Source organism: Cynocephalus volans, chromosome 11 (assembly GCF_027409185.1).
Source record: "Cynocephalus volans isolate mCynVol1 chromosome 11, mCynVol1.pri, whole genome shotgun sequence".
NCBI lineage: Eukaryota > Metazoa > Chordata > Mammalia > Dermoptera > Cynocephalidae > Cynocephalus > Cynocephalus volans.
In genome coordinates, this window is record NC_084470.1 from 86,618,383 (window position 1) to 86,642,238 (window position 23,856).

At 38.0% G+C, this 23,856-nt stretch overlaps 1 protein-coding gene across 2 annotated transcripts in view; it reads left to right on the forward strand.

Moving 5' to 3' along the window:
- The window catches only part of LRRN1 (leucine rich repeat neuronal 1), a 37,879-nt gene extending 22,038 nt beyond the window's left edge, over positions 1-15,841 (forward strand). For both annotated transcript variants that reach the window (XM_063113988.1, XM_063113987.1), the window contains one exon: positions 12,594-15,841. In XM_063113988.1, coding sequence (XP_062970058.1) covers positions 12,868-15,018 — 2,151 coding nt within the window. In that variant the 5' untranslated portion in view covers positions 12,594-12,867 and the 3' untranslated portion in view covers positions 15,019-15,841. The remainder of the gene's footprint in view (positions 1-12,593) is intronic.
- The last annotated feature ends 8,015 nt before the right edge of the window (positions 15,842-23,856 follow it).

Consider the following 23,856-nt stretch of genomic DNA (forward strand, 5'->3'; position numbering starts at 1 on the left):
TGAGATTCACACTCTCTTACTGGCAGATGGAAATACTGACAAGGACTCCACCCAGACAGGTTGAGATAGAAGAGGGTTACGGGCTCCGGCATCAGATGCCTGGATTCACATAAAACCTCCGCCACTCTATTGTCCTGGCTCCGAGACCTTCGCCAGGTTATTTCATTTTTCTGAGTCTCCACTTCATCATCCACTAACGTAGGAAACAATGGCACCCACCTCATAGGGTTGTGAGTATTAAATGAAATAATTTATGTAAAGCAGTCAGTGCAGTGTATGCTGCATAATAAGAGGTATTATCCTTATGATTGCTACTTAGCCAAAACGACCCAGCAACGAACACTAATATATAAAAAATGGGAAATCTCTGCAAAGTTGGAAAATACTTTATTATCTGGAAAGGATGCTTCCTGTCTTTCTTGGGCTAACAGTTTAATTCCCTCAGCTTATTATTTATATCTTTGCACCCAGAATAACTGAGATTGATATATAAATGTTTTGCTACATTCCCATCTCCTGGTGTATTTTTCTGTTTCTTTGGTGAGGATTTATCTTGTTTGCAACACTTCCTTTTAAGACAACTAGGGATATGGAAATGCATTGGATGTCATTCAGCCTCACTTGGTAGAGATGTGTGCACTTTTTAACATAGTGCTTGCAAGGAATAATCTTTTATTAAAGAGACTCACCATTAAACTGCAAAATTGAAATCCTAAGTAACCAGAATGCAAAGATTTAATTTGCATTGTCTTCTTAAAGTAAATGTGTGACTTTTTTTCCTTACCTTCAGAAAGGACATTGCCTTTGCAAATACTTTCTGGAAATAAGCTGGGAAGAAGAGGGTCGGATTTCAAAGTCAATCATGTGATACTTGGGGAGTTGGCAAGTTGAGTCCTGCCCATTGTTTTGTCTGAGGGAGAAGGTCACCTGCTTGTGTCCCTTTTTTTTTTTTAGATTCCACATATGAGCAACCTGCCATATTCTTATTTAAGGTTCAGTGAAAACTAAACTGCCTTTGTTTTAAAATCTTTCTAGTATTCTAGGGCTGGCCAGTTAGCTCAGTTGGTTAGAGCAGGGACTTGTAATGCCAAGGTCAAGGATTCAGTTACCCACACTGGCCAGCAGCCAAAAGAAAAAAAAAAATTCTTTCTAGTGTTCTAGAAATCTCCTCTATCCTTACCTGAGGGATAGAGGATGTCTCTGTGGTACCCAAGCTATTGGAAAACAGATGAACCATCCGTCGGTCTTCACCATGATTTGTTACTCTCAAATCATTTGGGAAGAATCTGTATTGCCTTCAAGAGCTATAAATGCTTCCAGGCAGCCTATCTATACTTCTGATACTTCACTGATAGTCTCATTCACTTGATTCAAACTTGAAGATTTTGGGGATGATCCCTTGATGTGTGGGAGGTGGTTCTTACAGCATGCGCTTTAGAACCAGTATGACTTGGTTTGAATCCTGCCTGCATCACTTTCTAGCTGTGTGTCTTAAACAGGTTACTTAATATCTCAATGCATTGGTTTCCTCAGTGTAAAAGGTGACAATCATAATACCTACGTCCTTGGGATGTTGTAAGGAAAAACTAAAGCACCAAGTAAGTGTTAGGTTAAAAAAAAAAAAGCTGTTCCAGATAATTTTCAAGAAACACATTAATTTCCTTATTGGAAGAGTAGATATTAATTTAGGTTTTCAGCACCTGACTCTAATTGTCTAAGGTGGGAACTCCAGTGGAAATTTGTTTGTTGAGATCCTGCTGTGATTCACTGCTCAGGACATGTCCTCTCACTTACTCCTCAGAATATCCAGCTCAGGTAGATATGACTATGCCCTTCTAACAGGAGGAACCCAAGGTTCAGAGAGATGATGTCATTTGTTCCAGCTGCCATTGTTAGTACCAGAGTATGGTGCTACCTATGTACCAAAGGCCCTGTCTGCCTTTTAAGACTTACTTTCTTTTTTAAAAATGAAACAAAACAGTTTCTCTTAAAAAGCCAGGATCAATTGTTTTGCTTGCAGTCACAAGGAGTGCTGCCTACATGGGTGTCTTTAACAGGAGAAATCCAAGAAAGAAGCATCAAATACCCAAGTTCCTGGTGCTGGAGGGGCCCTTAGACATAATCTAGTTTCAGTCCAACCTCATCATTTATAGGAAGGAAAGATAGTTTTGTGTTGGAGGCAAAACCAAAGGTAAGGACTTGGATTCCCTACCTCTTGTTCTAGGGCTCCGTCTCTGCACTATGCTGTTTCAAACCACCTGAGAACCAGGTGGGATTCAGAGCTAGACAGTATTAGGACACAGGCCCTATGTCCATGACTTACTGGCTCACTTGGGAGGAGTGATTTGACCTCTCCATGATCATACTTTATACCATATCCATATAAGTGACTCAGTACAGTGGTTAGTACATAGTAAGTCTTTTATTAAAGTAAGTCTATTAGTAAAGTTGGCTACATTTATATTATTATTATATTATTCACGTGGCCTCTCCTATCTTGAATGCCCCCATCCAACTCTTTCTCATTTTTGAAATCTACTGTATGCTTCTTTCATTTGTATTTCTACGCTCTTACAGAGTTTGCAACACATGATCCATCATCAAATTAAGAGAAGTTTAATTTATGCATTTTACAAATTAAACTTGCAATTTGGCTGTGCTTATGTAGCATAGATCAAACATTATGATCAATTCATTGCTATATTAAAAAAAAAAAAATCAATGAACATTGTTTTGCTGACCTAAATAATTTTTGGAATTAATTGGCCATTAGCATGATCAATTAAGCTATCTACACCACCCCTGATCTACCAAAGGTCAAAATGGAAGTTATTAAAACAGGCCCCTGAACTATCCCTAGATTGAGTGATATTTTCCTATGCTACTGATAAATGGTTGATTAATGGAGCACTGAAGGCCAGTGTCCTTCAAAGAGTTTTAGACTTTGCCCAAGTGGTAAAGAATATGAATTTAAATTAACCCTTAAGTAGAGAAGCAATGCAGGGTTCTGTAAAGGACAGCATGTTTGAAGACTGGGAAGGGAGTCAAGCTAGGCCTTGAAATGTGTGACCTCACCTCTCTGAGTGTCCTGCTCTGTAAAACGAGAAGTTATTTTTGACATGCCAGGAGATCTCTAAGGCCTTCTCCAACTTTAACAGTTTGTGCTTCTGCATATCTCACAGGGCGGCTAGCCTGCTTGCCCTTTGATCACCTGAAGCCAAGTCAGAATCCAAGGTCAATGTTACCCCCACAGCTCTTCCATGAGTCCGCTTTCTGACCATCCCAAACCACCTACTTGGATTTGGATTCATGCCAACTGGCTCTAGGCTTTTGGCTTTTCATTTGTCTTTTGTTTTTTAAATTTCCTTTTGTAATTCTTAAGTCCATCCAGTGCAGCCTGTCCTGTTTACCATGCCTGGCCAACCCTCCTGAAAGAGCTAATGTGCTGTCCATGCCCAGTTCCTCTTAGGAGCTGAATGAATTGGGACCCCAGCTTTTATGCCCAGCTTGGAGACCAGCTGCACCTTTGGGCTTTTCCCAGAGATGCTGGCCGAGACTGCACCTGCGGTGTGATGGATTTGCCCCAGCCAGAAAGAGGAAGGAAAATAAGGAGAAATCAAAAGATCACTGTGTCTATCCTCTTCTTTGTACATTTATACCACCCAAGCACACCAGAGAATTTTTGAGTCTCTAATAATTAATTATTAATAATGATAGCAAACACAAGGAGGAGAAGGAGAAAAAGAAAAGAAAATGGAGGAAAGGACAATCATATTTTCTTTGCAAACCAGAGAAACCACCACAGAAATTTAAAGTGGTCAGATCAAGAAATGCTGAATTGGGGATCAAGACGCTCGGGTTTTATTTTACTCTTCCGTCAATTAACTGGGTCAACTTAGGTCACCTAGGCGATCTCTAAGGTTCTGGTCTTCCAAAAGAAAGGAATGTAAAATGAATTTTCGTGGAGGTAATAATGCTTTTATTTATTTATTTATTTATTTTTAATTTTAACTTCTCAATGTACGTTGTAGATGATTTTCGTGACCCTTTACCCATTCCTCTTTCCCCCCTCCCTCTAATAATGCTTTTTTAAAAAAGCACTAAAGAAGCTTTCTTCAGAGCAAAGATTTATGCCATAATAAACAGAGTATAATTATAGGTTTTCACATAGGGAGTATTTGCCAATAATATCTGAAAATTTATATCTAATCATCTAGTTATCATATATTCCCTTTACCTGAGCATTATAGGTGGTAATTTTATGATGCAAACTGGCCACAGGCCATAAAAGGCCTAAGAACACAGATGGGTTTTGATCAGCCTGCACAGCTAAAACATTTTTGGATGCCTTTTGGAGAACATACCCTTCCCAGCTTTTTACAGGACCACTACTCCCTGCTGTGCTAGACTCAACTGCCTTCACCTACCTAGACCTAGAAAGCATCGAGTTTTGAGATCCTTGGCATAATCAAACTCCATCCCTCTGTACCAATTTCATAAGAAGAAAGGAAAGAAAAGGAGAGGAAAGAAAGAGAAGGAAGAACGCCTCTGAAAATGGCTGGAAGTACAAGGTCACTTCAAAAAAGTTCATGGAAAGATTTGTATTATCTTTGAATTCTATTTCTCCACGAAGGTTTTGAAGTACCCTCCTACAGCTTTCCCAGACACCAGGGGAATGAGTGGATGACTTCCTGAAGTTCCTTTTGACCTGAGAAGCTATGAATACTTTTCTTCTCAGCTCACTTACACTAAGATAAATAAAATAGGACATAAAGTTACATGACTTGTTCAAGGTCATCCAGGGAGTTTGTGGTGAAGCCAAAACCAAGAATCCCTTCCCTGGCGGATATCCTCTTTCTGCTGCCTGGTCCACTCACACACGCTGCTACACTGCCTGCTGAGGAATAATGTGGGCTCTCAGGAACAGTTCCTTATGCAAAAGAGCCTCAGCAAGCTCCATTATGTCCTCGCAAGGGGATACACTTTAGTGTTTCCTTAATGCATTATGGAGACGATTATAGCTCTTTCTCCCATATGGACCTTCCATCTGCAATCACTAACACACACTACAGGGTGTTTGGCTTTGGATAATGTGTGAACCAGGAAAATAATTTTGGGAAATGATTGGAGAAAGAAATCTCAGAGTCAGAAAGGGTCAGGGGCCAGACAGAAGTCCAAGAAACTAATGTCTTTAAAAATAGTCCATGCAGATTTAGTGTTCAGAATATATTTGCAAAGCATTCTTTCTTTCCCAAGAGAAATAAAATATACTCTCCCTAAAGAATTTGTTATAATCTCTCTCTCTGGCTGCACCCACACAAGCCATCTACATTATTTAAGGTTTAGAACTTGTAGTTCATAATACCAAAAAAGGCACCCTCTACTGATTTCAACTACCCCTTCCTTCCTTTCATGGTCAACATGCATAGAAAAGACTCAGATTCAATATGACACATCAAACCTATAAATAATAATAGTAATGTCTATTGGGCACTTGCTGTGTGCCAGGCCTTCTGCCAAAGGCTTTACATTTAACAGCTCATTCTAATTTTTCCACCACCATTGCGAAGTAGGTTTTATAATCTCCATTTTCTAAAAATGGAAACTGAGACTTAGCTTCAATAACTTGCCCAAGGTCACAGAGCTGACTTTGAAACTAGGTCTTTCTCTCCAGAAGCCACACTCTTTTAACTCTATGTCATACACTTGTTCCAAAAAGCTTAAAGCTCTTGTGAGTATAATGATACCTGGTACCTGCAGCACGGACAGGGGATCTTTCTGGGCGCTCAATTCAGAGTGGAGTCTGGCTCCTTGCTCCCCATGGGAGTGGCCTGAGGGAGTATTTGTTGAGGCAATATAATTTTTAACCCTATAGAGACAGAAGGAAAGGTTGTTTCAACAAACATGCCATTTCCCCCCATTCCCAAAAGAAAATAAATTTAAATGCTGCATTAGCCTTGGATCTATTTGGACACAGGAGAGCTAAAAGAGTAATTTTTCTGAACATTATCTGCATGGTATGAACTTGGCCACCAAAGAAAATATGTATAAAAGCACATGTCCTAAGAAGCCATCTTTCTTCATTTTGGGATCAAAATTTTTGTTCTTCATTGCTTTGACTACTATGAGATGATGTTAATTTCTAGGTTGAAGGTTTGTATTTTATAATTTGCTTGCCTGCATAGGGTTTTCATTTAGCTCTAATGCAATACTTGGTCTCTGGATTTCTAACAGTATTAATTCCAATGATACTATTTGAAAATATAATGAAATGATAAGTAATAATGATAATGACTCTTTACCAAACACCTGTGATGCCCAAGAGCCTTAAAGAGATCTGCTCAATCATCACTTCCCAGTAGCTCTCCCAACAGCAGGGTAGACATGAAATTTAATGGCAAACTTGATGAAGTTCCAGAGAGTCAGATAAGTATTTAAGGGTTCACCATGTGATGGACTCTTTTCCAGACCTTAAGCTGAATACTTGCTGGTATGTTATTGTATTGTTATCGAAATTTTCATGTATGAAGCGTGTACAATTAGCCTTAATTTTAGCCATGGAAACTGACACAGAATTTAAATAGTTTGCATTAGGTGACATCTAATAAGTGAAATCAGAATCTGAATACAGATCACTCGATCCCCCAGGACAGAATTTTTCCTACAACCCCAGAGCTGCCTCATTTTTTTTTTTTTTTTTACAATAACAAGAATTCACATAACTATCCTGTTATTATGAGTCTTTATTAACTTAATGCATATGGGTCCTAGCCCTAAGTCCTACCAAATATTGTTGTTTTGTTAAACTAATATCCCATCTAACATGATCCATAGAGAAGATGAGAGTCAGTTCCAAGTTCACTGATGGTGATGACTGTGAAGTCTATTTCCTTTGGAGTTTCATGTTCAGATTAGAGTGTGCCAAACATATCTTGCTGGAAAAAAGAAGCATCAAATGTAATCAAATGTGTAATTGTTTGTGGGCCACTCTTGAATTGCATCCCTTGTCTATTCAGAGACTTTCAAGCCATTGTTTGTTATTTAAGGGATTGTTTATTTATGCTGCCAGACTTGTTTGTGGAACATCATTCTGGTAATTAGCAGGACTTTTTCTTCTCACATTTGACAGATTTAGCCAGTCAGCTCTAGAACCAAGCAATTTCTTTTTTTTTTTTTTTAAATCTATGCCAGTCATTTTTTATTTGTTGCGAATTTCAAATAATTAATTTGTGTGTGTGATCAAAGTTAGTCTGAATTATAATGGACTTGCTTTTTTTATTGTGGTAAACATCACCTGTATTAGTCCATTTCTGTTGCTTATATCTGAAACTGGGTAACTTATAAAGAAATGAAATTTATTTCTTACAGTTCGGAGGCTAGGAAGTCCAAGTCTGGGGGCACATCTAGTGAGGGCTGCCTTCTTAGTGGGAACTCTGTACAGAATCCTGTGCTGACCAGGGTGTCACATGGCAAGAACTGGCTGAGCATTACTCTCTTTATAAATCCATCAGAACCACACCCGTTTACTCCATAAGTGGATCTCTCCATTCATGTGGACACAGTCACCACAATCTTCAAAGGCCCCACCTTTTAATTATTATAATAGGATTTCCCACCCTCTTAACACTGTTGTAATGGAGATTAAGTTTCCAATACATGAACTTTTGGGGGACACATTTGACCCATAGCATCATGTAATATTAAGTTTACTATCTCCCATTTTTAAGTTTGCAGTTCGGTTGTATTAAGTACAAGTATATTCACATTTTTATGCAACAAATCTCCAGAACTTTCCATCCTACAAAACTGAAACTCTATACCCATTAAACACTAATTCCCCCCGCCCCAGCCTTTGGCAACCACCTTTCTACTTTGTGTTTCTATGATTTTGACTACTTTAGATACTTCATATGAATGGAATCATACAGTATTTGTCCTTTTGTGAATGGTTTATTTCAGAATTTTCTCAAGATTCATCCATATTGTAGCATATGACAGAATTTCCTTCTTTTTCAAAGCTGCGTAATATTCCATTGTACATATTCATCACATTTTCTTTATCCATTCATCTGCTGAGGGACATTTGGGTTGCTTCTGCCTCTTGGCTTATTGCAAATAATGTTGCAATGAAAATGGTTGTACAAATATCTCTTTGAAATCCTGCTTTAAATACCCAGAAATAGGATTACTGGATTGTATGGTGATTGTATTTTTGATTTTACTCCATACTGTTTTCCGTAATGGCTGCACCATTTTACATTCCCAACCACAGTGCACAAGGGTGCCAATTTCTCAGCATCCTTGCCAACACTTGTCATTTTCTGCTCTTCTGATAGTGGCCATCATAATCGATAAGAGATGATATCTCATTATGGTTTTTATTTGCATTTCTCTTATGATTAGTGATGTTGAGCATATTTTTATAGGCTTATTATTCATTTGTATGTCTTCTTTGGAGAATTATTTAAGTCCTTTGTCCATGTTTTAATCAGGTTGTTTTGCTGTTGTTATTGTTGAGTTGTAATTCCTTATATATTCTGAATATTAACCCTATATATGAATATGATTTGAAAATATTTTTTCCCATTCTGTACATTGTCTTCTCACTCTTTTGATTGTTTTCTTTGATGTGCAGAAATGTTTGTTTGTTTTTAAATATAGCTTAAGCCTTACATTTAGGTTTTTATTGCGTTTTGAATTAATTTTTGTATAACATGTAAGATGAGAGCCTCACGCTTGTGCATGTGAATAGCCAGTTTTCCCAATACCATTTGTTAAAGAGACTGTCCTTTCCCCATTGCGTAGTCTTGGCACCTTTGTCAAAGATCATTTTACCATATACAGAACGATTTATTTCTGGGCTCTGTGTTCCATTGGTCTATATGTCTGTCTTTATGACAGTACCATGCTGTCTTGTTTTCTGTTACTTTATAGTATATTTTGAAATCAGGAACTGTAAGGTCTCCAAAATTGTTCTTTTTCAAGACTATTTTGGCAATTTAGGGTTCCTTGATTCCACATGAATTTTAGAATTTTTTTTGCCCTTAATTAAGTTTATTTTTAAGTATTCTTTTTGATGGAACACATATTCGAAGTGGGATTGTTTTCTTTCTTTTTTTTTTTTTTTTTTAATAAAAGATGACCGGTAAGGGGATCTCAACCCTTGGCTTGGTGTTGTCAGCACCACGCTCAGCCAGTGAGCAAACCGGCCATCCCTATATAGGATCCGAACCCGCGGCCTTGGTGTTATCAGCACCGCACTCTACCGAGTGAGCCACGGGCCGGCCCGGGATTGTTTTCTTAATTTCCTTTTCAGATTTGTCAAAGTTAGTTTACAGAAACACAATTCATTTGGGTGTTGATTTTGTATGCTGCAACTTTGCTGAAGTCATTTATTAGTTTTAACAGGTTTTTTGTGGAATATTTAGTGTTAACTATATATAAGATCATGTCGTCTGTGAACAAAAATAATTCTACTTTTTTCTTTCTAATTTGGATGGTTTTATTTCTTTTTCTTTTCTAATTGCTCCGAGTAGGACTTCCAGTATTATGTTGAATAGAAGTGGCAAGAATAGGCATCTTTTCTTGTTCCTAATCTTAGAGGAAAAGCTTTCAGTCTTTCACTGTTGAGTATGTTGTTAGCTGTGGGCTTTTCATATATGGCTTTTATTATGTTGAGGTAGTTTCCTTCTATTCCTAGCTTGTTGAGTCTTTTTATCATGAAAGTGTGTTGAATTTTGTCAAATGCTTTTTCTGTATCAATTGAGATGATCATGTGTTTTTTATCCTTCATTATGTTAATGTGGTATATTCATTGACTGAATTTCATATATGGACGCTTCCTTGCATTCCAGGTATAAATCCAATTTGGTCATGGTATATAATTTTTTTTAATGTGCCATTGAATTCAGTTTGCTAATATTCTGTTGAGAATTTTTGCGTCAATATTTACCAGGGATACTGGTCTCTAATTCTCTTTTCTTGTTGTGATAATGCATTTACCTTTAAACACTGTTAGTGAATAGCTCCCAAGAAATGCCCTACATTTTAAACATCTAAAATGGTTTTAAGTACGTGATGAAGCTTTGTTCTATGTATAATGTCACATTTGAAAATTAGGCTGATGAAATATGCTAAAGAGAATTCAGAATGGAATACAAATATAAAAATCTTAAACACCTTTTGAGTGAAGGAAGTTTTATCCTTTGCTCCCAAAAGAGTCAAATTCAGGTTTGGGAGAGGAAAATATCTTACCTCTGTGTTTGTTATGATATTTGACATTCTGAGTTCTGTGATTTGTTTGTTTAAAGAGGGGTATGCATGCATCAAAGATAAATTTGAATATTTCAGTACAATTATCTCAAATTATGTAATTTAAACTAAAATAGGGGTATTACCCATGGTAATATTTAAACTACAACCCACAAAAGTTATCTTTCAATAGTAATAGACTGTTGCCAGTGGGAGTCTTTCATATAACATTAATACATATTTTACTACTTGGTACATTTCCTTAAACTCAATCAAAACATAAAAATTAGTTGAAATCCCATCTCAGAGTTATTAAAGGGAGATTAATTCTTTTGGTTTTCTATTTTGAATTAAGATTAAGAAATAACCTGTGGCCAAAATTTTTTTAACATTTCTTGTGACCATTGCACGTGTTTTTGGATTACTCTAAATAAAACAAGACTGGAATAAATGTATGGAGTTAATAATATTCAGAAAATGTTATTCTCTGAAGTACATTTTCATTTTATAGAATTTCCTGATAAAAGTCAGAGTCGGGGAGTTTTATATTATTGAAAAATTTTATAAATAGATAATAAATGGTAAAGTAACCAGATTTGGGGGGTAGGGGAGAGAGGAATGCCAAATGTGTTTCTCCCCACAGAGACTAGCAATCTTCTGGTATCATGCAACATATTCATTTCCTTCTCCTACCGCAGACCTGCCAGAATCCAGACTGGGTGATTTTTACCTTGTTAGATCAGTAACACGATTTGCATATTTTGTAAAACAAAAAAAAGTTGTTGGACTTTTCTTTCTTTCCACTAAAGTATGACTTAAATATATAACTTCTAGTATTGGCTATTTGGATTATTATATTTTTTGGTCAATCACAAGGATAACCATTTTTACAAAGTAAATAGATGGTGATAGCAGCTAACATGAATTGAGAGCTTGCTATGTGTTGAACACTGGGCTTTTAAGTACATTATATGCTCTATTTTATTGAATCTTTATAATATTTTTATGAAGGTTAAAAAAAAAAAAAACCCCAAAAAACACTAGACACTGAAATTCCTTCAGTACTCAAAGTTGAAGTGCATGATAGCAAGACAAATGTAACGAAACAACTTTTAACACCTTAGCAAGTTACTGGAAAAGCAAGACAAACACTGGATCCATAATGGTTTTTTATACCTGATTAGGATCCAGAAAACTAGAACCATTAACTACCAATATTACCTTTATGAGCAGGTGAGCAATACATATCTGCCCTCAAGGATCTTGTTAAAACCAGTAGAAGATGGTTAATAAAATCAAAGATCTTCAGCTGGCCTTCTTTAGCTTGTCCTCTTACAACCACTATTTAGCTAAAACTAAAATGGATGAGAGATATAAGAAGAAGATAATAAATAATAAATATAATTAACTTCTATAAGCATTTGATATTTGTCAGTCACTATGCTAGGAGCCTTACATAGATTTCTTTAATTCTCTCAACAATTCTTTGAGAGAGGTATTTTAGGACCATTGCTAGTATTATAGTTGAAGAAACTGAGGCTTCAAGAGGTTAAATAACATGACCATGGTCTACAGCTAAGTGGCCAGTGACATTCCCCTGAGGTTAATGAAATCATGTATGTGAGATACATATACATGTTTGTGTTTCTAATGAAGACCAGTGGTATGGTGGAATAGAGTCCTTTTATTATTTTATTCAGTCAAGATTAGATGTGGCTATTAGAATACAGGAAAAACTGATGTTTTCCTTTTGCAGTTATGTTAAATTAACTTTTGCATAGGAATAATTGAGCTAGAAAGGCATTGGCTGAATACATCTACACAGTGTACTATTTGGAAACAAAAGAATTTCTGGAAACAAATGACATATTAATTAAAAAGTAAATAACTAAAAATGAGCTTTGTGCCTTTAATAAACTACCTTTCATGACTTACTTTTATTAGGAATGACTTTTTAATTTTGGGGGGCCAGAAATATATGTAGTTTCTGAAGTCATATTTGTTTTTAAAGAAATGGCATCTATGGGCTTTTCTGAGTGTTCCTAGTAAATGTGTGTATTTGTGTGCATTTGTGTGTATGTGTTTAATGACTTTATCCAGTAGCACATACAGTCCCAATTTAATTGTAAAAGTGAAAGAACATTACAACTTGTTTTAGTGTAGCAAGTGGGGTAGTAAGAGTGTTCTGCAATTTAAATGCTTATTTAGTTACTTTGAATGAATTTTGAACATTTCTGTTATTAGATTTGTGAGTGACTATGCCTTTTTAGTAATGAGAAGAAAGGCTATAATGTAGAAAGTATATGGAATAAGCATAACATCTGTCCTCATCTAATTTTCAGGGACATCTCCAGACTTTGATCTGGTCGAAGTAACTCATGCCACACATCTGTGCACATGCCTGGACCCAAGAGACACAGTTAAAAGACTCCAAATTGCTTCCTGGCTTTTGGAAACTCCAGAAAACCACCCCTTTGGACTCTGGAATTCTACACATCTCAACTGAGACTGCCTGAATGTTTACAATTTCTGCTTGCTGGCCTACCTGTCACCATATAGTGGTCACATTTTGCTAAACCTTACAAGTCAGGAATTGAGTTTGCTCAGTGAGCCAGCATGGCTGGGATGAGCTTTGTTGTAGCAGCCTGCCAGTTGGTCCTGGGCTTGCTGATGACTTCATTAACCGAGTCTTCCATACAAAATAGTGAGTGTCCACAACTTTGTGTATGTGAAATTCGTCCCTGGTTTACCCCGCAGTCGACATACAGAGAAGCCACCACTGTTGATTGCAATGATCTCCGCTTAACAAGGATTCCCAGCAACCTTTCTAGTGACACACAAGTGCTTCTCTTACAGAGCAATAACATCGCAAAGACCGTGGATGAGCTGCAGCAGCTTTTCAACTTGACTGAGCTAGATTTCTCCCAAAACAATTTTACCAATATTAAGGAGGTAGGGCTGGCAAACCTAACCCAGCTCACTACTCTGCATTTGGAGGAAAATCAGATTATGGAGATGACTGATTACTGTCTTCAAGACCTCAGCAACCTTCAGGAACTCTACATCAACCACAACCAGATTAGCACTATTTCTGCTAATGCATTTTCAGGCTTAAAAAATCTTTTAAGGCTCCACCTGAACTCCAACAAATTGAAAGTTATTGATAGTCGCTGGTTTGATTCTACACCCAACCTAGAAATTCTCATGATTGGAGAAAACCCCGTGATTGGAATTCTGGATATGAACTTCAAACCACTCTCAAATTTGAGAAGCTTAGTTTTGGCAGGGATGTATCTCACTGATATTCCTGGAAATGCCTTGGTGGGCTTGGATAGCCTCGAGAGCTTGTCTTTTTATGATAACAAACTGGTCAAGGTCCCTCAACTTGCCCTGCAAAAAGTTCCAAATTTGAAATTCTTAGATCTCAACAAAAACCCTATTCACAAAATCCAAGAAGGGGACTTCAAAAACATGCTTCGGTTAAAAGAACTGGGAATCAACAATATGGGAGAACTAGTTTCTGTCGACCGCTATGCCCTGGATAACTTGCCTGAACTCACAAAGCTAGAAGCCACCAATAACCCCAAACTATCTTACATTCACCGCTTGGCTTTTCGAAGTGTCCCTGCCCTTGAAAGCTTGATGCTGAACAACAATGCCTTGAATGCCGTTTACCAAAAGACAGTAGAATCCCTTCCCAATCTGCGTGAGATCAGTATCCACAGCAATCCCCTAAGGTGCGACTGTGTCATCCACTGGATCAACTCCAACAAAACAAACATCCGCTTCATGGAGCCCTTATCCATGTTCTGTGCCATGCCACCCGAATATAGAGGGCACCAGGTGAAGGAAGTTTTAATCCAGGACTCAGGTGAACAGTGCCTCCCAATGATACCTTATGACACATTCCCAAGTCATTTAAACATGGATATCGGCACGACAGTTTTCCTAGACTGTCGGGCCATGGCTGAGCCAGAACCTGAAATTTACTGGGTCACTCCCATTGGAAATAAGATAACTGTTGAAACCCTTTCAGATAAATACAAGCTGAGTAGTGAAGGTACCTTGGAAATATCTAACATGCAAATTGAAGACTCAGGAAGCTACACATGTGTTGCCCAGAATGACCAAGGGGCAGACACTCGAGTGGCAACAATTAAGGTTAATGGAACCCTTCTGGATGGTAGCCAGGTGTTGAAAATATATGTGAAGCAGACAGAATCTCATTCCATTTTAGTGTCCTGGAAAGTTAATTCCAATGTCATGATGTCAAATTTAAAATGGTCCTTTGCCACCATGAAGATTGACAACCCCCACATAACATACACTGCCAGGGTCCCGGTAGATGTTCATGAATACAACCTAACACATCTGCAGCCTTCCACAGATTATGAAGTGTGTCTCACAGTGTCCAGCATTCATCAGCAGACCCAGAAGTCCTGCGTAAATGTTACAACCAAAAATGCTGCCTTCGCACTGGACATCTCTGATCAAGAAACCAGCACAGCCCTTGCTGCCGTAATGGGTTCCATGTTTGCCGTCATCAGCCTTGCGTCCATTTCTGTGTACATTGCTAAAAGATTTAAGAGAAAAAACTACCACCATTCATTAAAGAAGTATATGCAGAAAACCTCTTCAATCCCCCTAAATGAGCTGTACCCGCCGCTCATCAACCTCTGGGAAGGCGACAGCGAGAAAGATAAAGATTGTCCTGCAGACACCAAGCCAACCCAGGTGGACACATCCAGAAGCTATTACATGTGGTAACTCAGCGGATATTTTGCTTCTGGTAGTAAGGAGCACAAAGACGTTTTTGCTTTATTCTGCAAAAGTAACAAGTTGAAGACTTTTGTATTTTTGACTTTGCTAGTTTGTGGCAGAGTGGAGAGGACGGGTGGATATTTCAAATTTTTTTAGTATAGCGTATCGCAAGGGGTTGACACAGCTGGCAGCAACTCTAGGCTTCCAGTTGCTGTTTGGTTTTTATTCTTATCATTATTATGATTATTATATTATTATTATTTTATTTTAGTTGTGCTAAACTCAGTAATGCTGTTCTAACTAGAATGCTCAATAAAATGATTAATGACAGGTTGGGGTTCCCCTGTGCTTTTAGCAGTAGCATGACCCCTTCTGAAGCCATCAGTAGAAAGCACCATGTCCTCCAAAAAGCTAACATACAGTTTTGAAGCAGCATTGAACCTTTTTGTAGCAATCTGGTCTACAGACTTTTAACTCAAGAAGCTAAGGCCAGACTTGTTACCTTCATTGAATGATGTTAGTTGACTGTACTGTAATGTTGTATCAACTGAACTGAACGTTTGCCTTTGAACAATGACTTTTTCTTTTTGTAATAGTTTAAGAGGCTTAGAACAAGCTAACAGGCAATAGAAATATGTATATCAGATTTTTTAATGTAACAAACTACATGTTAATTGTTACCTTATTCTTTTTATCTTTAGTAGACACTTTTAAAAAGAAAAGACAATAATTTTGTTGTGTTTAACTCACCAACAATATGTGGTGTATGATGAAGACAGAACTATAATAAATTAGTTTTGTTCTGATTTTTTTAGAACCCTTGCAATAATGTATCATTTATAGTTCTTGCTAGTTGCAGTGGTAATATTTTTCACATCCATAAAAACAATAACCAAAATAAATCAGCTATAGCATGTTGCTTTTTAAAGCTAGGCCCTAAAAAGTACTGAATTTTTTTATTAAGGGAAGAAATATCTATTTTAATTAAGTTCTTTTAAAGAACAGAATTTCTGTATTCGAAATATTATTGACCAGAACCTAATGGGGAAGGAGGAGAGGGGAGTTCATATGAAGGAAAAAAGTATATTATTATATCCCATGCATAATTAAATATGATTTTTAAAATGTATATATTTACACACACTCATCACACATACATTTATACATTCAGATATGCCATATTCCTTTTCTGTAAACGTTTTATTAAAACTTTTTTTTTGTAATATCCACACCCTACATCAAAGTATAAAACACAGAACTTATGGAGTGTTCTGAAATGTGTTATATGTTATTCCTTTTTTAACAGTTGTCTATATGCTTAGACCCATATTAGTCTATATATCAGTGTGGAGATGCCTGCTGAGACAAGTAAATGATTAATAGAAAACAGAACAACTTCTATATGGTTGGCATTTTTCATACAAATAATATACATAGACACTTGCAGAATTAAGTGTTTCAAGATTACACAGGAAATGTGTGTGTGAAATTTAGAACAGAAGGAGCTAGGTTTAGATTGAAGGCCAGTTCCACAAAGGGTAGAGGGAGGGGATTTGGAAGTATAGGTAGAGGACAAAGGACTTGCTTGAAAATTCAAATTGATAAAGCAGAGAAATTTTTTTAAAAGGCGTTTCAGGTAGCAGCTGCTGCTAGGGACATGCTGTCACACCAGGAATGATGAGAGTGTAAAAACGGACTAAGAGGAAGCCGGTACCAGATGAGCAAAAGCAAGGAAAAGGGAGCAGAAGAAAGGTTTGGGTGAGCCAGGCTGAGGGATTTTTTTCTTAGTCCAATTCCTTGTCTTGTGAGTCATTTAAAAAAATATTGTCACTTTCCTTCCCACTACTAAGAGGGGGGAAAGAGAATTTCAGATGGCAGAAACAAGTGAGCTGCAACAGAAAACAAACAAACAAACAAAAAACCAAGCCATATCTGAGCTAAAAGCAATCCTTCCCACAGCCTTTGTTTGTTGGCGGGAAAAACCGCGTCCTTGGCCGGGCCTACCACTTGCCCAGGTCAGACTCTCCTCCTGTTCAGCACTCTGCACACCATCGACCGCTATTGCCCCAGCAGAGCTCCTCTCCTACAGTCCCGAACAACCTATGCACTATATCCTCAAGTTCCCCTTTTCCCGGGGTCAATTTTAACACAAGGGCAGACCAGAGGGTCAGGAAAGTGTCTGCTGAGTATGTGAGTATACACGTAGGAAACAGAGAACTGGAGACACAACCTTGGGCATTTCCTGTTGGGGAATTCTTGTCTTCAAACATATGCAGAGAGCATTAGACCATGGAGCTAACACCTTCCCTGCTCAATCTGCAAGCCCTGAAAGGGCGGCACTGAAGCAGCTGCAGGCAGGAGCCATCATTTATCCTACAACGCAAGGATTTGAACCTGGCACAGGATGGGCACTTAAATATATTGGTGGAATAAATGAAGGAAAACAACTCAGTCCTTCTGAATATATAGCAAGCACTGGGAAATCCAGGTTTGTTTGTTTTTTTCAATAATATCTTTTGTCAGGCCAGTTTGGGGAGGAAAATCCCTTTTACTTTTTCCTTCTCCAGTAAAATATTGGAGCTCGTTTTTCCCTGTCTGTGCTAATGGGTTCGTTTTCAGTTGGTAAAAAGCAAGACAGTGGAGTACTTTTTTCCCTAGCCAAGTATTTTCTCATTTATACTTAATTTAATTTGCTGTTAAACAGCCAGTGAAATTAGACATCAAACTAGGTTCTGATTGATAATAGAGGTTCTATCACCTATACCAGTGAAGTGACTATTTTAGGTCATGTTCTAATTTGGTATTTTCCCTTTTGCTTCCTGCTGCCCTCAGGGCATATCTCTAGCCTGATTTTACAAGGCTATTTTTGGAGCAGTTTCTTAAAACAGGCATTCTCTAATTTGCCCATTTAATTAATGAGAAATTGAACTGATGCCATGAATATAAAAATAAATGCAATGTTTGATTATCAATGCTTCTAATGTGGCTGTGTGATTGGTAAAAAGGAATTGTCTCCATTCCTTTGCAAACAATACCAAAGTTTATATTTTCTCTCATGTGGTTTCTATTTATTTATTCAATCATTCATTTAATTGCTAAGGACAGAACAGTCGACCCTTGTTTGCTTTCTTCCTCTGTATTCATTTTCCAAGGCAGTTTTTTTTCTTTGTTATTGTTACTATTTGGGGGGGAAATTGTTTCTCTAACACTTGCCAGAAAAAATCCATACTTTCTGCCTTTCCTTTCACAGAAAAGGGGAATTTAACTACTTCTGATGCATTCTAACTACAACTGAAAATGCTTTCTTCACCTCAATTTTTTTGCTCTCACCCTGCTTGCAAATAGATCTTTTGAATTTTTTTTTTTTTTAATTCAAAAGGGATTGGCTGAGAGAAAAATGTTTCTTTAAAGACAGATTTTTTTAGAATCACCATCCAGAACTCTAGAACGATTTTGGCCTAGAACCTGTGCAGGACTCAGTCTAATCCAACGTGGACATAGTTCCTCTGTGCCTACCCTTTCCCCCTCCCCTATGCACTGATATCAGCTGCTTCTTTCTGTACTCTTAGTTGGGAACTTCAAGTACATAGTAAGAGTAAGGAGATGGCGAGAGAAGTAATTCCCTCATTCAGCATTGCCCAGCACAGATAACAGAACTAAATGAGTTTCTTATTTTGTAAAACTCCTCAGAGCCTTGACGGTACTAATATAAAGGAGACAGCATTTTCCACTGTCATTTGACTATTGGTATATTTCAGGGCACTATTTCATGCTATAGAGCCTGAGAAACTGAGGTTTTAATTTAATTTTGAAAACAGTCTGGTAAGTTAGATTTTCTTTCCGATTTACAGATAAGAAAACTAAGACCCATAGGAGTAATCATTGGCCTGATATCATACAGCTCTGTGAGTGGGTGACCAGGAGGGGGTCCCTTCACTTCCAGTTTTCCCTCCCTCCATCCAGCACCCTTCTAAGGTGACGGGAGGAGCATCTCTCGAAGGTCACAGGGCACGTGGAAGAAGGCAGAGGAAGTACATAAAGGAGAACTAACTGGAGAAGACACTGAAGACTTTATCTTGGTCTTAATGTATTTCTCTCATCTCCATTAACAAACCTTATACGCTGGTGATCAGGGAGAGAGAAAGATCAAAACTATGTTTCTATCAGGCTAAATTTTAATCCTCAACTCCCCCATACTATGCTCTCAGTTACACTCATAAAATTGAAAAATCTGAAGATTTTGCAAAGGAGCTCATTCCAAATGCATTCTTCCCCTAGCAGGAAGCCATGGGAAGCTCATATAAAATTAATGTTTAGCTCCAAAGTTCAAATGGGGAAATGTAAAGTTTCAATAACTGAGCAATTGCAAGGCTGGTGTGAAACACCCAGAACAGCCAGGCACAAGTGGCTCTCGCACAGTCACCAAATTTGTGGAGTTCGGGTACATTTATACTTAGAAAGTCCTTTGTCTCCTCCAGCCCCTGCCAGTCTGTATGGATGCCATAAGACATTGAGATGCTGTGGATTTTTTAAAAAATAAATGCAATTGTTCTACCAACATACCTCATTTTGTCAGTTACATGTGACTTAGTATGAAGCAAAACCAATATCATGCACGTCATGAAAGTAGCTCTGGGCACACATTGGGTCAGCTATGCCTCTCCTCTTCTTTCCACCTAGGCCTCCCTCCCTCTCTGTCTCTTATATGATTATACTGACAAGGTAAATTTCAGCCTGGGCTCTGACAGAATGACCATGAATTCCTAATAAGGGGGGTGTCCTGAATTAATCAGGTGGCATTGAATGCATCAGTCTGCATATTAGCATGTCTCGCTAATACAAACAGAAGACATGGTGGTCATGAGAGAAGGAAAAGAAACCATGTAATCATAGCAGGCAGGACTACATTTTTACAGCAGCAACTTACAAAGGAAGCAGAGGGAGAAACATTTATTGTATTGTGTATCTAGCCCTCTTTTAGGAGCTTCCCATAAATCATTTACATTTAATCCTCTCAGTTGCCTGGGAGGTGAGTGCCACAGTAGAGAAGAGAATACAGTAGTGGATACGCAGCCTCCGAGAGCCACGCCACTTGCCTGAAATCACACAGCTGTTAGAGCAGAAATGGGACTTACAGTCAGGCTGTATGATGAAAGCTTGTAGTTTTCCAACTCTATCATGGTCCACAAGCTAAATCTGGTTAAGGAGAGTAGCCCAAAAGCACATTTGGCACTCGAGAAGGGAAAATGGAAAAGGGAGGCACCGCCCACCAGGGAAGCCACGGGGTTCAGGGTCTAATTTAAGACCCAAACCAGAGATCAATATCTGGGGATCGCAGCAAGCCAAAGAGAGGAAAAAGTAAAAGACAACCCTTCAAAGTTTGTGACAACAGCTGCATACAAACAACTGGAAGAAACTGAAGCTGCAGGAGAAAAAAATAGCAGGAAACTAAATAAAAATGTTAAAAGCAGGGGTGGGGAGTCGGAGTGAAAGTCAGTAGAACATATTGCCATGTATCAAGCACTTGACCTGTGTTATGAGAATCCTTGATAGCTCTGTAGAGTAGGTTTTCACATTCCCATTTTTCACATGGAGAAACAGACTCAGTTCCAGGTAATGGAGCCTAGAATTCAACCCTGGCTGTCAGACTGCAAGACTAACCACTGAACTATTTTCTAGCTAAAGAAGCATCTACAGTACCAGGCTGGCCACCTCATTTGCCTGACTGATTGACTTCCTTCCCTAGAGTGCAGGGCAAGGAAAAGGGTAGGGTCTCATGATCTTGCAAGGACCTTTACAAGTAAGGTTTCTTAATATGGCATTTAATGCCACAGGCTTAGGTAAGAGGGAAAATGCTGCCTCGATCTTTTTTTTTTTTTTTAACTATCCAGGTTAGTCCCACATTTTAATCATTTCTCTCATCTACTTTTTAAAGCTATACCTCATTGTCCAGAGCCAAGACTTGTTCTGATGCCCTAACTAACCTAATCACAATTTTCCTGTAAATTATTCCTGGGGGCGAGGGTGCAAGGAGGATAAATTCCCTGAAGAACTGTTAGAGAAGAGTTTCATGCCTAATTCCATACCTTTGTGATTTCGATAGCACTTGATTTAAAAATATATTACTTCCTATGTCCAAATAGGCAAATTGGTTTAAATATCTCCTATGTGACTGATGAAACTGAAAAGGTCACTATGAATATTAACAAAAATATAACTTTTATTTTCCCTCTTGTTAGAACATCACACACACTAACAATGCTTGATTTCACCAAATTTTATTCTGTCTTCCCTGCCAACCCACATCATAAGTGGTTCCTATTGCCGTTCATTTAAAAATGCTATTTTTTTTCTTCTGATTATAACAGTAATATATGTTTCACCATAGGAAAATTAGAGAAAAATATGTACAGTATTAAAAAATAGCATAAAATTCCACAATTCAGGAAAACCAGGTGAAATTTTGGCGTGTTTCTTTCTAGTCTTTTTCCTTCTGTGTGTGTGTATGTGTGTGTGGAGGGGGGGGTATATATACATATAATTATAAAAATATACACCTTTATAAATATGGAATTAGAATTATGGTATGTATGGTTTTGAATACTACTTTTTTTCCTATCATGCAAAAAGTAAGCATCTTTTCAAATTATTAAATTATCTTGTAAAACATGGTATAAAAGGCCATATAATCATCTATCACATGGATATCCAGTAATAGAAGAGTTCCTTCTTTGAAAGGCATTTTACTTCTTGCATGTCAAGCACTGGGGGCATAAAAATGAGCCTATCCTGCCTGTGCTCTCCAGGGTGCAGCCATGGAGAAGACAGACATCTATGTAAAGGCCCATCCAGTATGAAAATGACACCAAGAGGAGGAAATGGCACGGAAGCGCAGGGACCAAGAGCCCTGGTCTGTTTGGGGGAGCTCAACCTTCAAAGCTTAGTGAGCTTTGAATTAAAAGATGACCTTCAAGGTCCACAGCGAATGTCCAGAGAGAGGGCGTCCTAGGAAATAAATCACCATGATCACAGTGTTTCCAAGGACATGGAAGAAGACTTCCAGAGGACTTGGGGATTCTGGAGGCAATCAGATAAAGGGGAAGAGACTACTATAAAACTTGAGTAACTAAATAGGAAGCTGAGGTAGAGGAGAAATTATAACAAGTTTTTTTTTGTGTACAGATGAAAGGGAGCGGCTGGGTCATAGGAGGAGACTACGGTCCCCGATGAAGCTTTGCTCCCAATTAAAATTTTTTTTTTTTTTTTTTTTTAAGCCATTACACATAATCACTAGGGGAGTGCCTTCCTGGTGAGATAAGAGTAGTTTGCAAAAGAAGCTTGATAAACATTTCCAAGCCCTGGGGCCTCAATGTAGAATCTCAGCTGTGGTAATATGTAAGACACAAACATTAAGCAGATGTGAGATTGCCCTAATTGCTTAAGTCTATCCCAGTCAGTGGCCTGCAGTTAGTTCAGGTTTCTTTTGGTGTCTGTGGTGTCAAGGAAATAGAAAGTGCATGTTTGGAAAATTGTAACTGATTTTGTGGGGTTTAAAAATACAAATTAATCCTCTGCTCAACTTGTCCCTTGCACACTAAATACAAATATTTACTTGTTTAGACAGAATTCTGTCTTTTTTAGTGTTGTAACAAGGCCTTGGGCTAGGAATGGTAATAAAGAACAAGCCGTACTTTGAAACATCTACCCCCGAACTTACATATTGCACCCCTTCTGTTTCCAAAAGTCAAACAGTTCAAAGACATTGTAGCACATAACCTCATACAAAATACTTCTGAATCTAGACTCTATCCCTACCGGATTCCCTTCAGATTTTAATTGGACTAATACCTGATAATAGAAATTTATGATAGCAAGAAGAGATTGACAGAAAACATTCATTTTTCCTGTTCTGCTCTTAGCAAGTATATTGGTAGCCATAACACTTCATGGTGTTTTTATCATTGAGAAATTTATCCAAGCCTGTTTTCAGATTCCATCTTCTGGTGAAAGATTCTAATGACCACAAATATCTTAGTTCCTTACAAATATCTTAATTCCAATCAGATTCCCCGACAGACCATGTAAGTTATTACAGTTAGCTTCCCATTAGTTACATAAATTGAGATAAGCAGTCTGTACACAACGAAAAACACTGGACAATCCAAAAGTCAACAGAGGTTTGTTCAATGAATGAAGTCATTCACAACTTTGACTTTGAAGTGAATAATAAGTTTTTGCTAGAAACAGATGCATCTTCCTGGTTAAATTTTATTTTGTCTGGTAATAGATTTTTAGACTGTTGCAGAGGGCGAGTTGGCATTTGGTTGATTTGAGTAACAGACTGCACTTCTTGAATTTTCTTTCTTTCTTACTTTCTTTCTTTTTTTTTCTTCCATATTAAGGCCTGGGAAATTTTGCCTTACCTTCATTCCAAGTTTGTGGAAATCAGACAACCGAGGACATCTGCTTGGTCTGTGCTACTTGTAATCTCGGGTTGTTTGGATTTGTGTTCAGCCCCCCAAGGTGTTATCCTGAACACACAACACAACAGTTTACGTTGTCTGGGCATCTATCAGCTTTCAGTAGCCATGAATACCCTCCATGAAGATGAGTACCTATTCTTTATAGTTCAGTGGGGTACATTTTCACAATTACCCCAACTCTGGAAGCCTTATTCAAAAAGTATAGCTATCTTTTCAAGTCTGGCATTTGAAGATGACCAGCAGGAGTTATCACACAATCTCTTTCCTGTTCCACAACTACCAATGGTGGGGTTGGGAAGGAGTTTTGAGAGGAGTAATGACACTAGGGGAGAAACGGAGAGAAAGCCATGCAGCCACTGTG